This window comes from Musca vetustissima, unplaced genomic scaffold (assembly GCF_032173495.1).
Source record: "Musca vetustissima isolate MV318-11 ecotype Yass unplaced genomic scaffold, APGP_CSIRO_Mvet_v1 utg21637, whole genome shotgun sequence".
NCBI lineage: Eukaryota > Metazoa > Arthropoda > Insecta > Diptera > Muscidae > Musca > Musca vetustissima.
Window position 1 is genome coordinate 257339 of NW_026885325.1, and position 14906 is coordinate 272244.

General features: G+C 42.0%; 3 protein-coding genes across 3 annotated transcripts in view; 1 reads left to right on the forward strand and 2 right to left on the reverse strand.

Annotated features, from left to right (window-relative positions):
- Window positions 1-14906, reverse strand: part of LOC133332524 (26S proteasome regulatory subunit 8) — a 272100-nt gene that overhangs the window by 163294 nt on the left and 93900 nt on the right. The gene's annotated exons all lie outside the window — the stretch shown is intronic.
- LOC133332525 (farnesol dehydrogenase-like) overlaps window positions 1-14906 on the reverse strand; it is a 428435-nt gene that overhangs the window by 76264 nt on the left and 337265 nt on the right. The gene's annotated exons all lie outside the window — the stretch shown is intronic.
- Window positions 9309-12867, forward strand: LOC133332526 (BTB/POZ domain-containing protein 7). Its single transcript, XM_061540930.1, has 5 exons — window positions 9309-9712; window positions 9779-10224; window positions 10342-10834; window positions 10903-12552; window positions 12631-12867. The coding sequence occupies exons 1-5, from the start codon at window positions 9359-9361 to the stop codon at window positions 12781-12783; spliced, it is 3096 nt and encodes a 1031-aa protein (XP_061396914.1). The 5' UTR covers window positions 9309-9358; the 3' UTR covers window positions 12784-12867.

Below are 14906 nucleotides of genomic sequence, written 5' to 3' on the forward strand. Positions count from 1 at the left end.
TGATTTTTAACTGTTAAAAATGATTTTTATTTTTTCCGTCAAAAATAAAAGTCTTTTGGGATTTTTATTTTTTCCGTCAGAAAATAAAAGTCTTTTTGGGATTTTTATTTTTTCCGTCAGGAAATAAAACTCTTTTTATGTATAGAAGTTTATACAACTTGTAATCAGTTATAAAATTACAATTTATAAATCTCTGTCCTTATTACAATAAGTGTACACATAAGTAATCAAGATCAAAGGTAGAAAATATTTGTTATAAATTTTTAAAAAATAGTCTAGTGTACCAAATCATGAATATAAATTAAAGAATCATTCCCCTGACTATTAGGTCAAAGATTATATAACTGGTACCAAACTCTATATGTTTATTTACGTAAAAAGACTTTTATTTTCTGACGGAAAAAATAAAAATCACAAAAAGACTTTTATTATTGACGGAAAAAATAAAAGTCCCAAAAAGACTTTTATTTTTGACGGAAAAAATAAAAGTCCCAAAAAGACTGTTATTTTTGACGGAAAAAATAAAAGTCCCAAAAAGACTTTTATTTTTGACGGAAAAAATAAAAATCATTTTTAACAGTTAAAAATCAACGTTTATTTTTTATTTAGGTCACATAATAACAGTTATTTTTTACCTGATTTGATCTAAGTTATAACCGTTACGGTCCCTGAATCTACAGCATAATTAGGAACCTAAAGTGGTTGGGAAAGTGCAAACTTGGCACGTAATATATCTTCTGTCTTTCTTGTAAACTTCTCATCTCTCTCTATCCCTCTTCTTTTCTCCCCTCATAGATCTCTACATATATTTTTCTTTTCGTGAATGATCACAATGGACCTGACGGTCTCAGAGTACTGCAGCTACATTAGTGACTGCACATTCCCAAACTTAACCTAACCTATAAACGATATTTTATCAATCATTCGACACGTAGTTGATCGCATTGGCAAATTTAAAGGACTTTGATGTATAATTTGATCTCATTAATGGAATTATGCCATCAGGAAAAAAATACTGCATAAATTTGGGAATGCTTTTGGGAAGGTATAGCCCTAATAAAGGATCCTTGGTTGATCGATGCAAAGTTGAATCCCTCTATTTAGGGAGCCGAGAATACCATACCTTCTGATGAACCTTAGAATCAAAACAACATTTTCCCAGAGAAGGATGGGATACAACTACTAAGCATAGCATATAGACAAGTTGCAGTCCTGGCTTGAATATCGTTCTTATAAACACAATATAAAGCATGGATGAAGTACCATACACTTCAATGTCGGTACTGATAAGAGGAATGACATACAAAGCTTCCGACATAATTTGCTGCCTTGTAGAAAAAATGGTCGATTGGTGTAGCCTTGTGCTGATTTGAAAATTCAAGTTAAACTCGGGAGACCTTGTGATTAGGCGAACCTAGACCTAGTACAGATACAGAGCAGTATTTTTTCTTTTCCCAACAGTGCTGTAAAAGTCCCTGTAAGGAAGTTTATATTAAACGAGGTTTCCAATAATTCATGAGAACATTGCCATTAGGCCCTAATGAAAATATCGGATGATCTGTAAGATTCCATGATTTTTCCATTACATATATTGTGTCGATATGTCCTCTTTTGAGATCACCTCTAAACCGTTTCACGTACACTTCTTACGCCCAGTGTTAATTGTTTTATTGTCTATTTATTTTTTGGTGTGGTGAGTCTTTCTGGTTTTCATCCTATCGTTTGTTGTTTGTTTTATATTGATTCTCCCTTTTGTTTTGTGTTTTATCTGTCGCTAGTTTTTGTGTGTGATGTTCGTTTGTTGCGCTGCTATGCTACACCAGTTCATTGCTCATACACATTGCGGATGGTAGTGGGTGAAAGAGGAGGAGTAGTGGTGCTGTCTGATGTCTGTTGTTACCGTCTGTTGCAATCTTATTGTTGTGGTTGCTGCTGTTGTTGTTATTATTGTTGTAATTTCTTATTACACACACAAAAAAATGTGTATGTGTGTGAGTGTGTGTGTTCAGCACTACCAACCAACCATTCATCTCCAAAAACTAAAAATAAAAAGTATTGTCGTAGGTGATAGTTTTCATTACAGCTGCATTGGGGTTTGTTTTTTCTTTTTGAAAATTAACAGCCCAGGGCTGAAACGGGAGTCTTTCTTTGGTATTGAAAGCTAAAAACAGCCCAGGGCTGACATTAAAAATTTTTCCTGATATAACCGAGCTGAAGGGAGTGTTTCATAGACACTCGAGTGTTTCACGGGAGTGTTTCATAGACGAGCTGAAGCCCAGGGCTGACACGGGAGTCTTTCATAGAAGAGCTGAAGGCCTGGGCTGAAACGGGAGTCTTTCGTAGACGAGCTGAATTCCAAGGCTGAAACGGGAGTCTTTCATAGACGAGCTGCAGTCCAAGGCTGAAACGGGAGTCTTTCATAGACGAGCTGAAGAACAGGACTGAAGGAAATCTTGATTGACGACCTGAATCCCTGCTGCAGTCCAGTGATATTCTTATATAGACGATCTGCTGAAGGCAGTCTTTAAAGATGATTTGTATATATAGGCGAGCTAAAAGCTGAAGACCAGGCCTGAAGGGAGCCTTAATAGATGAGGCGTTGGCCAGATTTGAAGGAAATCTTTTCTAGGGGACCTGCAAGCCATAGCTAAACGAAAACTTTGTAGATCTGTGGCTGAAGGTTGTCTATGGCTGGTTCTAAAAATACTTCACAATTTTCCTATTTCAAGAAAAATTAATTGATTCACCTAAAGAAAATATTTCAAATTCCCAAATTTTGTCCCTGAAATAGACAAGCCCTCAATAACATTTATCAAATATTTTATTCTTATGTAATTTCATTGATAATACTTTACAATCATGACCTGAATTTCAAATTTGTTTGCCGAAAATTCTTAGAATTTTTTTCATTCTTCGGAATAAAATGCAAAACTTTTTTTTAATTTATTTTATGATTGTTTTTGATATCTGGGGGCATATTTGGTTGTGGTGGATAAATTGTGTAGGTGCCATGTTAATATCAAACATATCCCAGAAGAACATTCCACCACCACCACCACCGACAATATTGTAAAACATGACATTCCAGGCAGATTTATGTCGTTCGTTTGGATTTTTTCAGAGGTGTCAGTTGTATTTTTTCTGCTTTCTTAAATAAAATGCAAATGCATTTCATAAGACTACATCATGTCGAACAACTATGGGAAGAACACGACCACAATTTTTTAATAGACACAAAATGAAAATGTCAAAATTCGCTTCGGTGATGAAAATATTGACTGTCACTCAATAATCCGCATCATTCTCGTCGTACACACGCTTATTTCAGATTTTTTGTTTCTGTTTCACTGCCAACGCACCAAGGTGAGGTGAGTGCGTTCGTGTGTCTTTAGCAGATATGTATCTAATCTTTAGAATACGACGCCATCATATTCTACAGATTTTCCTCATGAGATGATGTTGATCCGAAGAACATGCATGCCATGACGACAGATTGTCAGTCATAGCTGATAAGGCACTTCATTTTACAAAATTAAATCGTTTTTCTTTTTTTCGATGTTGTTGTCGTTGTTGTATTGTGTCACATCATGAATTAATTTTGGACACTTTACACTAATATAAGATTTCGTTATGGTCCCCCATCTAAAAGATTTATTAGTGTTGTAAAATTATATTGACATTAAAAATGGATCATGTAATTTTTATGAAGAGGTCTCCAAAGGGTCTTCTATAAATAAACAGATGGACGAAATGAAGAGACTATCTACAGACCACCCATACGTTTACTACAGAAAAAAGGAGGAGGAGGCGGGGGAGAGATGTGGAGATCCTGGGCTGAAGGAAGTCTTTTTATAGACGAGCTGAAGCCCAGGGCTGAAGGAAGTCTTTTTATAGACGAGCTGAAGCCCAGGGCTGAAGGAAGTCTTTTTATAGACGAGCTGAAGCCCAGGGCTGAAGGAAGTCTTTTTATAGACGAGCTAAAGCCCAGGGCTAAAGGAAACCTTATTATAGACGAGCTGAAGCTCAGGTCTGAAGGAAGTCTTTTTATAGACGAGCTGAAGCCCAGGGCGGAAGGAAGTCTTTTTATAGACGAGCTGAAGCCCAGGGATGAAAGGGAGTCTTGCATAGACGAGCTGAAGTCCAGGGCTGAAGGAAGTCTTTTTATAGACGAGCTGAAGTCCAAGGCTGAAGGAGTCTTTTTATAGACGAGCTGAAGTCCAGGGCTGAAGGAAGTCTTTTTATAGACGAGCTGAAGCCCAGGGCTGAAGGAAGTCTTTTTATAGACGAGCTGAAGCCCAGGACTGAAGGAAGCCTTTTTATAGACGAGCTGAAGCCCAGGGCTGAAGGAAGTCTTTTTATAGACGAGGTGAAGCCCAGGGCTGAAGAAAGTCTTTTTATAGACGAGCTGAAGCCCAGGGCTAAAGGAAACCTTATTATAGACGAACTGAAGCCCAGGTCTGAAGGAAGTCTTTTTATAGACGAAGTGAAGCCCAGGGCGGAAGGAAGTCTTTTTATAGACGAGCTGAAGCCCATGACTGAAGGAAGTCTTTTTATAGACGAGCTGAAGCCCAGGACAGAAGGAAGTCTTTTTATAGACGAGTTGAAGCCCATGATTGAAGGAAGTCTTGTTATAGACGAGCTGAAGCCCAGGACAGAAGGAAGTCTTTTTATAGACTAGCTGAAGCCCAGGCTGAAGGAAGTCTTTTTATAGACGAGCTGAAGCCCAGGGCTGAAGGAAGTCTTTTTATAGACGAGCTGAAGCCCAGGACTAAAGGAAGCCTTTTTATAGACGAGCTGAAGCCCAGGGCTGAAGGAAGTATTTTTATAGACGAGCTGAAGCCCAGGGCTGAAGGAAGTCTTTTTATAGACGAGCTGAAGCCCATGGCTGAAGGAAGTCTTTTTATAGACGAGCTGAAGCCCAGGGCTAAAGGAAACCTTATTATAGACGAGCTGAAGCCCAGGTCTGAAGGAAGTCTTTTTATAGACGAGCTGAAGCCCATGACTAAAGGAAGTCTTGTTATAGATGAGCTGAAGCCCAGGACAGAAGGAAGTCTTTTTATAGACGAGCTGAAGCCCAGGGGTGAAGGAAGTCTTTTTATAGACGAGCTGAAGTCCAGGGCTGAAGGAAGTCTTTTTATAGACGAGCTGAAGTCCAAGGCTGAAGGAGTCTTTTTATAGACGAGCTGAAGTCCAGGGCTGAAGGAAGTCTTTTTATAGACGAGCTGAAGACCAGGGCTGAAGGAAGTCTTTTTATAGACGAGCTGAAGCCCAGGGCTAAAGGAAGTCTTTTTATAGACGAGCTGAAGCCCAGGGCTGAAGAAAGTCTTTTTATAGACGAGCTGAAGCCCAGGGCTGAAGAAAGTCTTTTATAGACGAGCTGAAGCCCAGGGCTGAAGGAAGTCTTTTTTTAGACGAGCTGAAGCCCAGGGCTAAAGGAAACCTTATTATAGACGAACTGAAGCCCAAGTCTGAAGGAAGTCTTTTTATAGACGAGCTGAAGCCCAGGGCGGAAGGAAGTCTTTTTATAGACGAGCTGAAGCCCATGACTGAAGGAAGTCTTGTTATAGACGAGCTGAAGCCCAGGACAGAAGGAAGTCTTTTTATAGACGAGCTGAAGCCCAGGGCTGAAAGGGAGTCTTGCATAGACGAGCTGAAGTCCAGGGCTGAAGGAAGTCTTTTTATAGACGAGCTGAAGTCCAAGGCTGAAGGAAGTCTTTTTATAGACGAGCTGAAGTCCAAGGCTGAAGGAGTCTTTTTATAGACGAGCTGAAGTCCAGGGCTGAAGGAAGTCTTTTTATAGACGAGCTGACGCCAAGGGCTGAAGGAAGTCTTTTTATAGACTTCGATCTTCGACTTTCAAAATCTGTTCAGTTTATAAAATACCTCTTAAAGTTCTTCTATAAATATAGGTTCACTTTTTACACATAAAATATCTTTAATCCGCCTACTACACGCTTTATCCTTTTTTAAATAGCTAATTAATGTGCCCTGCACCAGTTTAATCCTCCCTATTAAAAAGTCTGGTGTATTGCTTGATTCTAATTGAATTAATTACGTTCTAATGTAACTGACGGTATCCTCGTCTCCACCATCATCTGGTGGAGATGATGATGATATGACAACGAATTAAATTTTAATTAATTTCTAATTTTGCTTCAAATGATGGAGCGTTCCTAACACAGAAGACACATTCAGAGGTGGGGCGGAATGACTAGAGGGAGAGGTGAATTGTTGAAGCAAGCATGAAATCAAATCACTTGCAATAACTACAAGAACAACAACAACAGCAGCAGTATTAACATCGTCACCATCGCCATCACCTTCTTTTAGTGTTTGTTTTACTTTTGAAGAGAAAACTTCCGTTCGGTTGTGTGTGTGTTTTCTTTTTTTTGAACACTTGTTCTAGCAGCTAACTAATTTTGACACTTGAGTTACTTCCGATTTAGTTATTTCCGCTTGAATAAATGTGCCAACATTAAACTGTTGCCAGCCAGCTATCCAAGCCAGGACAGCACCGAACACAATGTTCCAAAGAGAAAATAACTATATTGAGAAGTAGTTGCAGGGAGATAGAGAGAGAGAAAGAGTGAGAAGGATAGACAGAGAGGGAGAGATTGTAAGGATGCCTGTGCCAAAAGGAATAACATGTGTCAGTGTGGTGTGGTATGAACATCTTTATCAGGGTGTGTGCTTTGGCATTCCACATGTACATATGGCGGTACGGAGGAAGGGGGAGATGCATGTGATTGGGTTCAGGGATATTGTTTCGTTTTCGTTACACCCAACTCAACCAACGAACCATCAAAAGATCCAGAATTTTTGCGTCATGCCATGCTGCTTTTCACATTCCTATGCACATAGCTGGGAGTGTGTGTGTGTGACTGGCTGGCTGGCTCTATGTTCGTTCAGTGGTGGTAGTGTTTCAATTTAAACATTACCCGCCCCACCTAGCACACCCTTCTCTTCTCCCCCGCAGCCCATAAGCAAAAAGGAAGTAAGCAAGTGCTAAGTGCTCTTCCTATAAAAATTTCAGGATTTTTTTTCATTCATTCATTTTTGTTCCTTTTGTTTGTTAGTTTGTTGTGAATACATTCGTTTTCACTTCCATTCTGTTTGATTCTTATTTCATTATTTAGTCACAAACACACACACTGACCTGACCATGTAATTGTAATCTAGTTTTTCAATAAATAAAGGTCTGTATGGAGTCTTTCATAGACGACCTGAAGCCCAGGGCTGAAACGGAAGTCTTTTATAGACGAGCTGAAGCCCCGCGCTGAAACGGGAGTCTTTCATAGACGAGCTGAAGCCCCGCGCTGAAACGGGAGTCTTTCATAGACGAGCTGAAGCCCCGCGCTGAAACGGAGTCTTTCATAGACGAGCTGAAGCCCCGCGCTGAAACGGGAGTCTTTCATAGACGAGCTGAAGCCCCGCGCTGAAACGGGAGTCTTTCATAGACGAGCTGAAGCCCCGCGCTGAAAGGGAGTCTTTCATAGATAAGCTGAATTCCAGGGCTGGAAGGGAATCCTTCGTAGAGAAGCTGCCGCCCAGAGCTGAATGGGAGGGAGTCTATTTTGTATAGACGAACCATTCAAAACAAATTTAGTTGTTTCCCTAATTTTCTTTTAATCTAAATGTTAGACTACGGGGATAATAACCACAACCACCCTTCATTTACCAATAGGAAAAAAAACACCACCCCACCATAGCCCTATTCATAAAACTTTACAATTTATTGTTACTCTGCCTTTGCCATTTTGCTACATCATCTTTTGTTTTTGTTAGCTGGGCGCATACCCTACACCACCTTCACACAATGTTGATACATTTACATATTTCCATTTTGTTTGTAAAAGCTTCTCATTTTCATTCCATCGCAATGTGGATGGGAGGGTATCCACGATTCTGCTCGTTCAATCGGCGGAGTGGCGTTTATTACTTGTTTTATTTCAAATGCATTTTCGTTTTTTTTTTGTTCTAAAGTTTCTTTCAATCTCTGCTACATCTGTTGGGTATTTCGTCTCTATTTACGGTGGCAGCTGCTGCGTGTAAGCATTTGTCTGCGTGCCCGCCGCCCCAACGTCAGTGATGGTTGTTTGGTTGGTTGTGTGCTCCCTCGCTCGCTCGCTCGTGCTGGTGATGATGATGATTGTGATGCTGTTAGCGATGCTGACGCTGATAATGATAGTGTGTGTGGGTGGTTTGGTGTGGTGTTGGTGGTGGTTGTTTTTCTATTGGGGTGCTGCTTATGTGGCCATTGTGGCGGAATGTTTACAAAATGTATTCGGTTGGGAAAGTTTGTTGAGTGGGTCAAGGTTAAATGCTATATTATAAATAATGTCATTGTTTTTGATTCTTTTTTGTTTTTGTTAATTTCTTATTCCCTTTTCTTACTTTATGCGATGGTTTTATTGATGTTGTTTTTGTTTTTCAACTTTAACAAACATTTTATAAAAAAAATTAACAAGTTTTTTTTTAAAGGAAATCTCAGAAAAAAATTGACATTACATTTCGACCTTTAAAGGCCTCTGAGATATGCGGAGGGAAAGGACTCTAAAGAGGATTTGAGTCCACTGTGGGAAAACGGCGGGGTCTATCACATTGTGGTATGCATTTTCGAAAAGGGCATCGAAAATGCTTCTAGGCCAAATTTTTATCGAAGCTCTGTGGCTTTTCTTAGACCCACAGTGGCCTCATTTAAATTCCATATAAGGGGAAAATAGGTTAGGTCCCATTGTGGAAAAACGGCGGGGTCTATCACATTGTGGTATGCATTTTCGAAAAGGGCATCAAAAATGCTTGTAGGCCAAATTTTTCCCGAACTGTGGAATTGGTTCTCTATATGGGCAACCTTGAACAGTGGAAATATATAGATTATTTTTCTCGTTTTCTTATATACCCCAATATTTCCTAATTAAAACCCATATCTCTATTTCTTCCAGAAATTTTTACCAACATGTGGACTCACGTGTAAATTATTTCCAAAGGAGGAAACTACTAATATTCTAACAGCAATAACAACAACATTTGACTGATTTAACCTCCAAATAAAATAAGAGGAAAGATGAACTATTTTAAAGGAACTCATGTTTAAATGACTGGCTCATAACTCTATGAGCGGAGGTTGGAAAACTTTGGATTGTATGCCGACGACGACGAAGAAGAAGAAGAGAAAATTCCATCATATAGTTTTCTAATCTCCTCCTGCTCCTCGTTTAGAAATACTTTAGGAACCTCTTGAACGCCTTTTTAACATCCAAAATACACACAGAAACAAGAAAAAGGCGAAGTAGAAACAATCCACAAAATGGGTGCAAGTGCATCATCAGCCGGTGGTGGCGGTGGTTATCCATCGGTTATGACTTCATCACAACAGAGTGGCCATTCATCGGCCATGGGTGGTGGTATGCCACCTGGGACAAGTACCAGTTCCAGTTTGCTACTGCCATCAACGGGGGCCAACTCGTTAATGACAAGCTCGATGGGAGGTCTCAGCAGCGGCGGTGCGGTTGGTCCACATTTTCGTGAGCCACGACGGAAACGTGTCACAGGCTTTGCAACGCTTAAACGTAAATTTATAAGACGACGGCGTTCGTCCAAAGCCTGCGACCACGCCCGAGTCCTAAGGGATTTTGTTTCCGACTGGACGCCCCTGGAGTTGGCTGCCTTGTGTGAGGAATATGAAGCCCTGTCTGCTTTACGTGATTTATCAGTAAGTTATGATTTTATTTAAATAAGAATCATTTATTAAAGTGCCTTCCTTCCTTTCCTCGCTTAGATGCAAGCCGAGCTGGCCCGACCACCTGCTACCACATACAAACAAGATCTTGCTGCTCTCTTTGAAACGAAGACTTGTACAGACTGTGATCTCGTCTTCCGTGGCGCCATATTCCCCGTGCATCGCTGCATACTCTCGTCGCGTTGCACCTATTTCCGTGACCTCTTGGCCAGCTGCCCTGGCTTTGGGGCTCGCATCTGTCTCGAATTACCTGCCTCACCAATAGATGTTCAAATGTTCGCCTCACTGTTGCGATATCTCTACACGGGCGACCTGTGTCCTCACGACTCCAGTATAGATATTGGCCTCTTACGGCAGCTGGGTGATGATTTTGGCACACCCAATCCCCTGGAACATGATTTACGGTACTTATTGGAAACGGGTGATTATGCGGATGCCGCCTTGGTTTTCACCTCGGAGAGTTGTGGTGGAGGAGGTGGTGGCGGGTTTTTGGGTGCTGGCGCCAGTGGTAGTAGCATGATTGGTGGTGGTGGTGTTGGTGGCGGCAATGCAGGTCTCAGTACATCACTGGGGATGACTGGCGTTCTTGGCGGTGGTCTAAGTGATGTCTATAACCGCCCCGATTCGGGTAACTCTGAATACGGATTTCGCCCCAAATTGGAACTGCCCTGCCACAAAGCGATTCTCAGTGCCAGATCGCCGTTCTTTCGTAATCTCATAGCCAGACGGACACGCAACATGGATGCCGAGTATGCTGAGCGGGCGTTGCATGTGCCAACGCGCATTGTCCTCGATGAGACCGTGATACCAAAACGTTATGCTCGTGTTCTTTTACATGCCATTTATTTGGATACCGTAGACTTAACATTAATTTTAAGAGGTGCCAATTCGGGTACTACAGCGGCTGGTTCGCTGGGCGAAGTACATGCACTGACGGCGGGCCGTACACGGCCCACACCCCTGGAAGAAGCCATGGAGTTATATCAGATTGGTCGATTCCTGGAATTGGATATATTGGCGCAGGGTTGCGAAGATCTCATATTGGAATGGTTGACCTTGGATACACTGCCAACGGTGCTCAAGTGGGGTAGTCAGGTAGGGCGCCACATATTCAAAACCAATTAAACCCTCTACAGTTTATATTCTCATTTTGTATCCTACAGCCCCATGGTTCAGCGTGGGTTTTTCGTCAGGCTTGCCAATATTTACGCGAAGAATTCTCGGCAGTCATTTCATCACCGGTTCTTCATCAACTCGACAAATCACAACTCATCCACGTCCTCCAGTCGAATTTCTTGCAAGCTTCCGAGTTGGAAGTGCTCCAGGCCGTACTCAAGTGGGGCGAACAAGAGCTTATACGACGCATGGAAGATCGTGAACCCAATCTACTGTCACACACTGCCCATTCGGTGACACGTAAGGGTGTCAAGAAACGCGACCTAAGCGATGTGGAGCTACGAGAAATTCTTTCAGATCTGCTGCCCCTCGTAAGAATGGATCATGTTTTGCCGCCCAATAGTGAGGTTCTGGCCCAAGCCATACGTCGTGGTTTGGTAAGTACTCCACCCTCGCACATGATTGGTGATGAGCGTGAAAATCTAAGGGTGAATGCCTGGATCAGAGGTGGCAAAAATCAAGGCCTCTTTGTAAGGCCGCGCCTTTTTATGCCCTACTTTGAGGAGATCAAAGCATTACTGGAAGACCGCATGACCTCATCACATCATCAGGCGGAATTAATGAGAATGCGTCGTTCGCGACAAATGCCCGATATACCCGATACCCTATATATGGTTTCTCGCATGAATGCTGCTTCGAACAGTGGTGTTGGCAATGCCGGAGTGGGGTCGGGCACCGATACGGTAGATATTTTGGCAGCTGCTGCCGCCATACCTCCACCAGATACTCAAACCTTAGCTGCCATGCTGAAACGGGAACATAAATTGCGACAGTCTCAATTGTGCCAGCGGGCCTTACATCTGCCCCTCTCATCCAAACATGAAATTGACCGGCAGATACGTTTACGTGTCGTTAGAGAATTCAATTTGCCGGATGCAGTTTCGGATCTATTGGAGACCTCACTGCTTGGCAATCCCCGCAATGTTATGCAAGAAGAAGTACAAAATATGGCCGATTCCACGACAACGGTGCAATCTGTCGATGACTGTTGCCTGTTGGAGGACGATGATCAAAGTCCTCCGCCCTCACCGGCAGCAGCATCGGCCGGTTCAGTGCCTAGGCATACCTCAGCGATGGCAGCAAGTTATCTATCCACAACATCGGCAGCAACGTCGTGTGGCAGTAGTGCGGCTGCTGTTGGAGGTGTTGGTGGTGCCGAATCCCTACCCTCTTGTTATACAAGAAATTTAACATTCCCCCGACAACATGCTGCCGGTTTACTAGGCATAGGAGCAATGGGAGCGACGGGATTGCCACCGAATTTTGCGCGTCTCTCGGCCTCAGCACATCATCGCAACGATCTGCCCGCGCTAATAACGGAAGGTGATTATCGTGGATTTGCCCATGGCAGCGCCATTGGTTTGGACATGGGCGGTGCTGAAGGTGGTGCAATGGGCTGTGCGGATGCTGGCAATGCTGGACATTTATCAGATATGATGCCAGATGTGGCAATGGCAACCGCATCATTGGGTCAATTGCATTTGGCCAATGCCGGTGGTAGTTCGGCAAGCAGTACGAATGATATGCCCGAGTCGCTGCAGCTGGATTTGGGTGATGGTTCAAGTCATATGATGGGTGCGGCGGCGGCGGGAGCTGGAGTAGCAGCGGGACCAATGGGGGGATTGAGGGGATTGCAGGTTAGTTAGATTTGTAATGTAAATGGACATTTGTGGAATTGGTAGGCTAAATTTTTCTTTTAAATTTTTCCTTTACAGCACCAATTACCTCCTAGTAATTATCACCATTTCATGCAGCGATCCAATTCACCCTTTGATGTCTTACGACAAGGACAACATTCACCAGCACCTGCGCCACAACAGCATCCACCACCTGGGACGTACAATACTGGACCACCACGTTTCTTATAGAGTTTGCGTGTGGCCCCCGATGAGGGCCTTTATTTTAGCATGCCTTTTTGACAAAAAGCACAAACACAACAACCACAACCCGAACCCAAACCACAAAATCTAACTCCACAAATATATGGCCAGAAGAACCCCCTTAACGACAACATCGACTATGCTAAACCAAAATATTTTTATGTAAAGTCTATACCACCACCACCACCAACAACAAAAAACACAAGACAAAAAATGCCGCCACACACCAACAACAACAAACACTTCAATTTACCTAAATCTACCTTAAATCAATTCTCCTAAAAAACCAAAAACAAAAACATCAAAAATATCTTATCAGCTAAAATAAAGTACACGCGCTCAAATTAAAAGGGATATACATATAAATATATAAAAAAAGAAACTACAAAAACAAAACAAACAAAAAAACTTAACAACAACCAAAAACTTCTTTCAAGGAAGGAAGTTCCAAAAAAAGACACATTTTATGTTTTCCCGTTTGTTTTTTAGTTGTTAACTACTTAAATAATTTGTAAAAACACGAAATTAAATTCTAATATTTTATATAGAGGGTGTGACAAAATCAACGGATGAAGGACGAAAAATTTAAACCGTGAGGAGACAAAACAAAAATACGCTGCTTATAAAATTAAATTACAATTCTTGTTTGGTTTTTGTGTTATAAGATTTTGTTAAATGATTTGCTGATATATTACTGCATACATTCAGGTCTCTGTGAAGCCTAGATAATTGTTATTAGTTCACCGCTCAATAGCGAACTAAATTTAAAATGCCATGTTTGGGGTATTTCACAAAGCTTGCCAATATTAACGCGCGTAGAATTCTCGACAGTCTTCGTTTTCTTCATAAACTCGACAAAATACGAGTTATTGTTCACTCAAGTGGTGCGAACAATAACTTGTACGACGCATGGAAGAACGTGAACGCGATATACTCTCTCACATTCGGTGACAGGTAAGGCGTCAACAAACGCAACCTAAGCGATGTGAAACTATGAGAAATACTTTCAGACCTTCTTCCCATCGTAAGAAGCCACCGTCGTAAGAAACAATCAATCAAGTCAGACGTCGGGCGTCTGGTCAGTACTAACCCTCGCATATGATTGGCGCTGAGCCTGAAAATCTAGGGGTGAATGCCTATATCAGAGATGGCAAAAATCAAGGCCTCTTTGTAAGGCCGCGCCTTTTTATGCCCTATTTTAATGAGATCAAAACATTGCTGGAAGACCGCATGACTTCATCAGGCGGAATTAATGAAAATGGGTCGTTCGCGACAAATGCCCGAACATTCTCGCATGAATGCTGCCTCGAACGGAGTGGGTTTGGACACCGATACTGTAGATATTTTGTCACACATCAATGTCTCTCTCCCTAATAGTGAGGTTTTGACCTAAGCCACATATGTTGTTGGCTGGTACAGTACCACACCCGCACAAATGATTGGTAATGATCGTATGTGATAAAAAATCAAGGTCTCTTGGTAAGGCCAGGCTGATTCCAAGCTCATAAATATAGACTACAGAGCAGACTGCGAAAATGAATTCGTATAAACCGAGGACTTAACTGATATGAAGCTACGTGAATTGCTTTCAGATTTTCTGTTCCTCGTAAGAATGCAGAATGTTTTGCCGCACAAGTCTTAGTAATACACCATGCTCTGGTCAGTACTCCAGCTTTCACGACATGACAAAGTCAATGTAAGGTCATGCTTGTTTATGTCCCATTTTGAGGAGTTCGAAACATTGCTCAAGATGGAAAATATTCTCGTCAACACATTACGATGTGGATAATTACAGTCAGACCTTCTCTCCCAAATAGTGATGTTCAGATCCAAGCGACATATGTGTTATCCCGTACTCCATTTACCATCACAAATAATTGGCGGGTCTTCCGGCAGCAGCATCGGCCGCTTCAGTGCCTAGGCATACCTCGGCGATGGGAGCAAGTTATCTATCCACAACATCGGCAGCAACGTCGTGTGGCAGTAGTGCGGCTGCTGTTGGAGATGTTGGTGGTGCCGAATCCCTACCCTCTTGTTATGCAAGAAATTTAACATTCCAAAGTCGACATGCTGCCGGTTTATTAGGCTTAGAGGCAATGGAAGCGACGGGA

Bases quoted from the DNA above. Each gene is read 5' to 3' on its own strand.
- LOC133332526 (XM_061540930.1), top strand. From the start codon at position 9,359: ATGACTTCATCACAACAGAGTGGCCATTCATCGGCCATGGGTGGTGGT. The intron at 9,713-9,778 runs GTAAGTTATGAT...TTCCTCGCTTAG, and splicing joins CTGCTTTACGTGATTTATCA to ATGCAAGCCGAGCTGGCCCG. The intron at 10,835-10,902 runs GTAGGGCGCCAC...TGTATCCTACAG, and splicing joins TGCTCAAGTGGGGTAGTCAG to CCCCATGGTTCAGCGTGGGT.